Source organism: Trichechus manatus, unplaced genomic scaffold, assembly GCF_000243295.1.
Source record: "Trichechus manatus latirostris isolate Lorelei unplaced genomic scaffold, TriManLat1.0 scaffold00123, whole genome shotgun sequence".
In the NCBI taxonomy this organism is placed as follows: Eukaryota; Metazoa; Chordata; class Mammalia; order Sirenia; family Trichechidae; genus Trichechus; species Trichechus manatus.
Genome location: NW_004444059.1, coordinates 8,448,753 through 8,459,202, shown reverse-complemented (window position 1 = coordinate 8,459,202; position 10,450 = coordinate 8,448,753). Strand labels below are relative to the sequence as shown.

Here is a 10,450-nt window from a genome sequence, read left to right as displayed (position 1 = left end):
AGAAATGTAGATGATTCTTCCTCATATGAGGATGATCATATTTACATACAAGAAAAATGCAAATTCAAAGTATATGTTTTAGTTTGGTAGAAATCCAAAAGTTTGACAGTAGCCCTGTTGACAGGTCTGAGAAGAAACAGGTGGCACTCTGTACACTGCTGGTAGGAACACAAAATGTTACAACCCCATGGAGTGCAATTTGGCAAAATCTACAAAATTACAGATTCATTTACACTTTGACCAAGAATTCCCACTTTTAGTACTCTACCCTGAAGTTGTACAACAAAAATACAAGATAACATATGCTCAAATTATTCATATTGGCATTGTTTTTAAAAGAAAAATTAGAAACAGCTCTTTTTTCCAGTTAGAGGAAACTCAGCAAATATAATTGGTATAAAGTAGAACTGTGTATCTTTGAAAAAGAGTGAGGTCAATCTCTCTGAAATGACATAGAATTATCTACAGAATTTATTGTTAAGTGAAAAAAGCAAGACGCAGAGCCATGTTTATAATTTGTACCCTTATAAGATAAGGTACTTTATAAATAATAAAGTAGTAAATTATAAAAATAGTTATAGGGTACAAGGCAGAAAAGAACGGACTTTGAGTTCTGAGTACACTTTTTTGCATAGATTTGACTTCTGAAACGTAAATGTTACACATATTTAAAACAATTAAAATAAAAAAGCAAACCTTAAAATTAAAAACCAATTAAAACAGTTGAACTTAATTCATATCAAATTATAATCACATGGGGAGATAATTATTTCAAGTGGCTTTAAATTCAGTAATCAGATTGTACGTACTTAGTGTCATATTTTAAGGTCAAAAGGATTGCAAGGAAATCTTAAACTTAATTTGGTAATTTCATTTTTTGTACTTATGTTGGTATTTCTATTTTGAAACTATTTTATGTATATTATAGAATAAAGCAATAAGACATTGGTGCAAACAGTTAAGTACTCAACTACTAGCTGGAAGTTGACTCTTCGAGCCCACCCAGGGAAAGACGGAAATAGAAAAATCACTATTCTGTAAGCCTAAATGAAAACATTAGGTAAACGGTTGATGAGGACATGGATATTTGCCTCGTACCAAAGTATTACCCAACAAATTATTTGCAAATTGGAAAGGGGAAAATGCTTTACAGTGGCAAGATCTAGTAGTTCTCACCACTCAAACCCAGAGATCAAACATACCATCACTGATACTGGGACCCTGATGTTAAGTGCATCCTCTTTTGAAGCAGTGTAAAGTACACAGCATCACTGAGAAAGTATTCCTGTCAAAAATGGTGAACCTGACTCTAATCACTCTGTTTCTAGATTATTCTAGATTTAATTGGTTATTTCCTCTTGATGTCAACTAATGTCCCCTGAATGTCCTATAAGCTTGAAATGGATATGCAAACTTAATTGCAATACAACAAGTCTGATCTCTTCAATGTCATAAAATAGAATTATATTAGAATTAGGATTTCTACAGGGATAGATAAGAAATTTGTATTTTTAATAGGTTCACCAGTTGATTCTTATGTACCTTAAGTTTAGGAATTACTACCATACAATATTCTTGAGCAGAGAATAGAGGCAGGGTTTTGATGAGGAATATTGACTTGGCAGTTGGATGAAGTTAGGAAACAATTGCAGTATTTCAGGTAAGAGGAAGGAAGGTGTGAATTAAGGTGGTGACAGTGGTCATAGAGAGAAGCAAACAGCTACGAAAGACATTGTGGAGATATAAAAGAACATAAACCATCAAGTTTAATTTAATTAAGCATTATCATAATATTACTTTCATTAATTTTTTATGGGACAACTGAAATATTAACTGGATCAACTACAGTGGCAGGAGGAACCACTGGAGTGCCAGGAAGTGAATTTGAGTTGGGATTCAGTACCCAGTAAATGGCTAAAGAATCACAGAAGTCTGCTCATTCAAATCGATTGTATTACTCAGAACCAAACCTATGAAACACTCAGAAAAGTAGATAAGTGATGGCAATTTCCAAGGATATTTAGTAATTACCTTGATTTTAGAAATTAATCCCAGCTGCTTTTTTGTGTTGACCCGGTACAACAGGAGGGTCTGTGGGAGTTACCGCAGGGGCAGGCAGTGGAAGCACAACCAGAGCATCAGGCACTGAGGCCACCAGTGCTGGGAACCCAGCAGGCAAGACACAACTCTTTTTTGTGTCAGAGCAATGGTCAAACACAAATTTTGCACAAATCCTAGATATTTATATAGATATATATAACAAGTCTAAGTATATATATATAAAGATGACCTAATTCTTGTAGAAACAACTGAGGGAAATTCTAGCTGTAATGAAATTCATTTAATCACGAACTTTTGCCAAAGAATAGTTGCAACACAATAATCTATAGGTGGAACCTCATTGTTTTTAAATTAGTCACAACTGGAAAATCAGAGGCAGCAACCACTTTAGCTTCAGGTGAAGCTGCATTTGTAACATCATCTAATTCTAAAATCATGTCTAGTTAGTGGAAGTATGGGCTCTTGGATCAAAATTTGGTTTAACTGAAGAGTTTGTGAGGAATTCAGTCATCATAAATACATTAATGTAAACAATACTTAGCAAAATAATACTTATTGAGAGCTTAGCGTTGTGTTAGGAACTAGAGATGCAATAAGATGGTACTGTTCTTATAAAGCTTACAATTATTGCATTAAATTAACATTTAAAAACATGAAAAAAGCAAAGAGTAAATAAATAATACAGAAAAAAAAATCAAATGGAGAAATGATGCAAATTAGAGAAGAATTTTTCCTGCAGTGAAAGTTTCTAGGTAATTCTAGAAAGAAGGGATGCATTTGGTGTCAAAAGCACATGTGAATTCTGTTTAAAAAAAGGATTCTGACATCAGATTAATCTGTATGCCTCAACCTGAGCAAAGAATCCTAGTATTGCTGGACTGAGTGAATACTTGTGGGTGTAACAATTCTTAGGAAGAGATTTCCAAACATGTTTCAGATCAGTGATTGAATAAAAGTTAGTTCCTTTAAGTTTTTTTTTTTCCTTTTAAAATTTCAGGCACAACTGTGATATCACCTGGAGTAACCCCTGGAGTAGGAGGTGGCAGCACCCCTGGAGAACTAGACACAGGAGCCACAAGTCCTGGAAAGTCAGGTAAGTCAAACACAGCACCTTAGCTGTTTCCAGCCTTGTTTCCCTCATCAGGGTGTGGTCTAGATTAACTGCCAAGCTGTAACTAATAGAGAGCTAAGGGAAAACAGAGGGATAGTGCGCTCCATGCTATGTATGTTAGAGATCTCAGGTCTGTGTAATGACCAGGGCATTTGTCATTGGTAACCAGGGTCCCCAGAAGTATCTGTTGTCTCATCCACCATTGGCCCTGTGAGCCAGAGCACCAATGTAGCCTCGGCCACACCAGCAACAACTTCTGGAAGCAAATCAGGTAAGTAAATTGGAGGACGAAGTGCTTGACCAGGGGCAAAATGGGGTGTTAGTGTGACCTACTCATGGCACTAAATGAAATAGCCAATGCACTAGTAACTTCAGATTTTTACATTAGGAAAATCAAATACTTAAAGACTTCCTTGTTGCCTTTGTTTAATATTCGTTTTAGGATTTTAGGTGTGGTTTATCTGATTTTTTTTTCCTAGGAGAGGATTTTTGTATATCCCTGATTGTATGAGTGACTCCTCTCCTTTTTCCTTGTATTCAGGCACATCTGTCACATCAGCCACCGTGACAAGTGGCAGTGAAGGCACACCTGGATTACCTGGCAGTGGGACCACAACTTCTGGAAGTGCATCAGGTGAGTGTGTATGTGAGAGAGAGGTTGAGCACATAGCTGGTCTGTGGAGGATTTTGCCATCTGGTTTCTTAACCATCTGAAAGATAATTCAGATATATCATAAATGCAAATTTTCACAAGGAAACTATGGATCAATTAGACACCTTACCAATTTGTTTCCTGTTTTTGCATTTGATGGGTTGTTTTAAGTGTGGAGTATGTATATTTAGCCAAAGACCTAAACATTAAGAGGGATTATCAAGGGAAATTCTTGTCTAAATGGCATAAATGTGGCCGTAACAATTTCCCAAAGAGGATTTTGAGAATCATCCCCTTGATCATCCTAACTAAACACTCCGTTGTTTCTTTAATTAGGCACTACTGGAGGATCAGAAGTAGCAACCACTGGAGGATCAGAAGTAGCAACCACTGGAATTGCAGGTAGAAGTACATTTGGAGCATCAGGTACTAGAGCAAAAAATCCAGAGGATGTGAGACCCCTTTGCTTAAAGTTTAGGCAGATGTTTTATAAAAAGCAACCAATATTTGTTAAATGATAAATATTGTCCTACATATTGCACTGGAACAGAGGTGTGATACCTCCTCTTTCTTCACAGGGCTTATTGTCTATCATGAGAAGACAAATTTATAAGACTAAAAGAATTTATTTGCAAAGTAATATCAATCTAAGTGAGGCCTGGTGGTGCAGTGGTTAAAGTGCTTGGCTGCTAACCAAGAGGTTGGCAGTGTGAACCCACCAGATGCTCCATAGGCAAAAGATGTGGCATTCTGCTTTCATAAAGATTTACAGCCTTGGAAACCCTAAGGGGCAGTTCTATACTTTGTACTATATGGTCACTATGAGTTGGAATCGACTCAATGGCAGTGGATTTGGTTTTTTGGTTTGATATCAATCTAGGTTGGAGGAAGAGGTTAAAGAGCAATTCTTGATATGCCATAGAATAAATTTTCATAAGAAAAATTAGAAGTATAATGTCATAAAATAATGTGTATCACTGATTTGAAAATGGAAGAAGACAGAAGGGGGAGAGAGAGTATTGCACTCAAATCATTATCACTTTCATCCATATACATTAACCTGTTACAGAAACTTTTATGTCGATAAATTGAACAACATTTTATGTATGAACAGATTTATTGGCATCTTTAATAAAAATAATTTCAGGTGATATAGTGGTAATAAGACCCAATAAAACCTTCCAGATATGGGTAATACTTCAGTTTTCTTATCTGTAAAATGTAGGCATTTATCTATCTAGTAGGGTTCTGACGAGGATCCAATGAAATAGTGAATAAATGTATGCCAAAGCATGTTTCTTGAAATGTATAAGAAGTAATTTTATTATTGATATGGAAGGATGCATATTTCTGTGTCGTTTTAGGTGGAAGTTTAAGTCAGAATTGGTTATCTCAGCAGTTACAGACATTTTGTTAATGAGCTCTTTCCATTTTTTTCCTTGTAACAGGCACACCTGGAACATCAGGTGGTGCAACTAGTGGAGGTGAAAGTACACCTGGGTTACCCAGCAGTGGTATTACAAGTTCTTCAACTAAGACAGGTGAGATCAGATAAGTACTAAAAGAGTCATCGAAATCTGAGTCTGTGTCAAATTTGTTTATAAAAAGCTATTCAGCTGAATATTTATTCCGCTGAAAATCTTTCCTCCTTGAAATGCAGAGCACTCTTATTCAAATATGGAGTGATTAAGAAGATTGCGATTGCATCAAACGTTATTCTAATCTTCATGTGCTATTGGGATACAGTTAGTGTGATACTTGATGGCATAAGTAATGACAGTGATCTGATAGTTAAGATATTTTGCATTACTAAACAAGACATTTTAAATTGGATATTTTAATATGACTTATTTAGAAACCACTAGAAAGTTACTGGATACAATCATAGTGGAGTTAAGGATAAAAGAGATAAATCCAATATGGGTTTAAGAGTGCCAAAGATATAGATAAAACTAAAACTCATGTTTTAGTCACTGCAAAGGATGGCCAAGATATGAGGTATAGTGAGATTAACTGCTTCAAGACTTCAAACAGAATTCTGATTCAAAGTTTACTTCAGTGAGAATAAAGTTGAGACCCCAGAGATAGAGTATTAAGGTGCTAGTTAGCAAACTGGTCTGTACACAATTCAGGAGCATGACTTAAGTGATGGGAAGCTCCCTTAAGTTGGACTCAGAAAGACGCTTCTGGTAATTGGATAGGACAGGTCAAGAGAAGGTAGTTTTATCATTTGTATCCAATTGTTGACTTTATTTTTCAACTTGAATGTTTGATAGGCCTCTCAGACTTAACATGACCTAACTGACTTCTTGATTTCTCTTCACCCTACACCTGTTCTCCTTGTCTTCCCCATATCAAAAAGTAACAATATCACCCACGTAGTTTACTCAGGTAAAAATCTTAGAGTTATCCTTGATGCATTTCTTTCTCTTTTTTTTTCACCTCCCACATTTAAACTAGACCTACTGATGCTACTTCTAAAACATATCTTGAATTCATCCACAGTACTAAATCACCTTTATAACCACTCTAGCCCAGGTCACCCAAGACTCTGACTCGTGGCAATGAGTTCATTTTAGTAAAATGAACCACGGAAAGATAACAGTTAATTATCCTTTTTAACCAGGCACAGCTAAAGAACCGTATGGAGGAACTACTAAAGCAGGTGAAAGCACAACCATAGCATCAGGTTCTAGATTAACTACATTTGGAAAATTAGGTGAGTGGAAAGGGAAGCCACTGTGACTCAACATAAGGTTTTCTGAGAAATCTAATAATAACTAAGTAAGGTATTATAAGTAACAATAAGTAAGGAAATATGAGAAAATCAGATCCAAATCATCTCATATTTAGAACCTTATATTTGTTAGGTGCTTTAGGGCTATAATAGAAGAATAGGAAATTGTCTTCACAGTGCTGACTCCTTCAGGAGATAAACTTAGACAAAGAAGTTTAAAACAAAGCAAGGAAAAAAAATGTATTGAGAACTTAAACTATGTTCCAGGCACTGTTCTAAGTTATGTAACACGTAATTAATTTTCACAGCAACCTGTAAGGTAAGTGCTATTTCTATCCGTATTTTCAAATGAGGAAGCTGAGGAGTGGTTTAGTTAGGAGGTACAGGTCAAGACTTAAACCTAGATAGCCTGGCACCAAAGCTATCCTCTTACCCATTACATTGTCCTCCTTCCCATGGCAGTAGGTAAAGTAGGGTGGAAAGGAAAGATGAAGCAAATCATGAACTGTACTTCTGAGAAGACAGTGTTGGTCCCAAGGAATGACTTGATTACTACATTTAGAAAAATTACAGTCTGTGTTTTACCAATTTAACTTTTATGCCTTGAAATAACTAGTAAGCTGAATGACCTGTACCACCATGGAGTTATTGCTAATAGCGACATTTTTTTTTTCTACTTAAAAAAAAATTAATTACAAATGTCATGTCGCCTGGCCCATCTGCTAAAGTTGGTAGGACCTCTGAAGAACAAAGTATTGGAAGTACAACTCTTGGAAAGTTAGGTAAGCCAGGATACCATGTCTGAGTAATATCAAATACTGCTTATTGGAACCAAGTTGTACTGCCATTTGGATAAAAGATTGAGCTGCCTCTTTTATTAGGTCACCTAGCTGCTGAAAACTCTATTGATACTATATTTGACTTCCTGTACTTTTAGAAACTTAAACTGTGTTGCCATGGAAAAGGAAAAGTGATTGGTAGTGTCCCAATGATTTTATTCCTTGACTGTTGTTCTTTGAGGCACTGCAGAAGCATCTGTGAGCTAGAGCCTCAGATACACCAAATTCAGCCTTTCAAAGAAAATCAGATAAACAAAAAGGCTAACATATCAGAGCCCTGTGTCTCAAATTTTACCATTTTATTGTAACTTATTTAATTATTATTGATTTGGCAATGGCTGGGATGGAGGAGTTGGTTAAGGGCAATTTTCAAGCTTCTGGCAGATACAGTTTGGGGGATGATGGTAGCACTTATTGAAATAGGGAATGCTAAAAGAACAGCAGTGTGGCAGGAAAATCATGAGTTCAGGTTAAATAAGTTAATTTTGTTGTTGTTGTTGTTTATTGTTGTAGTTTAAATGAAGTTTACATTTCAAATTAGTCTCCATACAAAAATTTATACATACATTGTTATGTGACCCTAATTGCTCTCCCCATACTGTGACAACACACTCCTCCTTTCCACCCCTGATTCCCCATGTCCATTCAACCAGCTCCTAACCCTCTCTGCCTTCCCATCTCACCTCCAGACAGAAGCTGCCTGTTTAGTCTCTTGTATCTACTTGAGCTAAGAGGCACACTTCCTCACGAGTATCACTTTATGTCCCCCAGACCAGTCCAATCTCTGTCTGAAGAGTTGGCCTCGGAAATTGTTTTAGCTCTGGGCTGATAGAGAATCCGGGGGCCATGCTTTCCGGAGTCTAAATAAGTTAAATTTGAGATGTCAGTGAGAAGTCCAAATAAAATTACCTACTATATTATTGAAACTCTTGTTCATTCTTTTGCTTTAAATTCAGGTACACCTGGAGTGCCTGCTGGAACTTCCACAGAAGCTAGCGAAGAAAGCCCAGCTGTCACATCAGGTACTGGAACTACAACACCTGAATTCAAAGTAGTTATGTTAATAAATGTCCAGATAGTGTCCGAATAAAATAAAAGCACTGCTCATTACTTTCTACTTTTAATCTCAGGTCCCACGGGAGTTGCCTCTGGCTCAACAGTTGCACCAGGAAGTTCTAATACTCGTAAGTAAGATGGGATGTCAGATGTATTCTTTGACTTGTTTTCATGCTCACTGGCCAATTGAAAATAATTAATAATAAATGCCAGTTAAATAATTACAATGTCCTTAAATATAGGCTCTCATTCAATTTCTATTATCATTCTTTGCATAAGCTCTATTATCTCAATTTGCTCAGGGGAAATTTAGATGAAGATATTACCTAACTTAGTCCAGGTTTCACAGGTGGTCAAATGGTGGAGCCAGTACTACTTCCCATTGTTTTCTGACTTCAAAAACTGTACTCTTAAATCAGAATGCTATCCGGCCTTTAATGATCAATCATTTTAAATTACAAAGTTTAAATTTTCCCCACTTATAACTATAAGAACTGCAGCAGCAAATAATAAAATCAGGGTTAATATTTTTTACATAAGGATAAATTCTATGGCATTTGATATTCTGAAACAGCAAAATTGGGGGCATTTTATTTGACAAAACTATACTATTTTTTAATGAGTCAAAATTTTATCATTTCCTTTCTTTTTATGATTATTCCAACCTGTTATAAAATTTATAAATATTTAGGGCACAGATTTTTTCCCTAACACTGATTAAGTGAATTAAATTATTTTTTCAAGGCTACAGTACAGTTTCTGGACTAGTAATACACTCAGTGATACACTCAGTATTGCTAGTGATAGCATTTCTTGAGCTAGACAGCATTTCTAAATTTACAGTGTATCTAATAGAACCAAGACTCTAGTGACTAAATTTCCATTCTTAATTTAAGTAATAGATTGTTCACACTTATTTTTTCTAGCAAAGATTTATTCTGCATTTATTCTAACTACTGTTAAACAAAATCTCCTATATAAATTTATTTTACAAACTAGCCACTAGGAAATAATTCAATAATTTAATTCAAACTCAATTTATAATTATTCTTTATTAAATTTGTGGTTATGCAAATGTAAAAAAAAATTGGCATGATTCATTCTACATATTGAACACTATAATTGCATTGTAAATTGATATCAGGGCTACAAGTATGTGACTACTGGGGGGTAGTATATATTTTATACTTCTACTATATATTTAGTATTTTCTAAGTTTGACTTTAGCTTTGAATTAAATAGAACCAAACAAGAATTACATGTGTGTAAATAATTCACCTGGGGTAAAGGGCAATGGTTTTGTTTTCTGTTTGATAATTTATAGCTCATAGATGATTGCTTTTAAGAGTACTTTACAATTTCTCTCCGAAGAGATTTCTCACCCTGTCTTAAATTTCTAAGATTTGCCTTTATGGAACTAGCATACTTCTCTGCTTTTTAGTAAAAGTTGTATAGATCATGACAGTTGAAGCACTGAAGTGAATTTTTAAAAATAAAATTCAAGATACCATTAAACATGGCGCTACAGTCAGAAGCACCACACCGTCCCTCCGCAACAAAGATCAGAAAAACTAAGTCAAACAGAGTCACACATCAATCCTGAAACCCTAAGCATCAAATGAAGAGATAAAGAACTCAGCCAAGCACTGAATGGAATAAGAAACTGACCAAGGACAGAGAGCAAGGAGGCATACATGCAGAGGTCCCCTATCAGCTACTGCAGAACAGATCTGCCATCTTGGACTGCTATCGGAGATCAGCGAACAGGGGGTACAAGAAAGCAGTTTCACGGAGCTTCCAGCAGGAGACAGAACAACCAGTAACCAGTGATACACGCTTTCCCACTGCCCACCCTTCTTCACCCCAACTCAGCCTCCTCTGCTTCCTGAAGCCACAGTCTCTTGGCCAGAAAGCACCAGCTTCACTCTGGTGTTGCTTGGATTCTACCCACCCGCACTGGCCAGCTCCCTGAGGGCCTTTTGTTGGCTGCTGAT

At 36.0% G+C, this 10,450-nt stretch overlaps 1 protein-coding gene across 1 annotated transcript in view; it reads left to right on the top strand.

Moving 5' to 3' along the window:
* Positions 1–1,629: 1,629 nt before the first annotated feature.
* Positions 1,630–10,450, top strand: part of LOC101359571 (submaxillary mucin-like protein) — a 37,729-nt gene continuing 28,908 nt past the window's right edge. Inside the window, 10 exon segments of the mRNA XM_023738873.1 lie at positions 1,630–1,660; positions 3,059–3,154; positions 3,342–3,443; positions 3,714–3,806; positions 4,161–4,250; positions 5,273–5,365; positions 6,451–6,543; positions 6,870–6,880; positions 8,357–8,422; positions 8,531–8,584. Of these exon segments, the coding sequence (XP_023594641.1) occupies positions 1,630–1,660; positions 3,059–3,154; positions 3,342–3,443; positions 3,714–3,806; positions 4,161–4,250; positions 5,273–5,365; positions 6,451–6,543; positions 6,870–6,880; positions 8,357–8,422; positions 8,531–8,584 (729 nt within the window).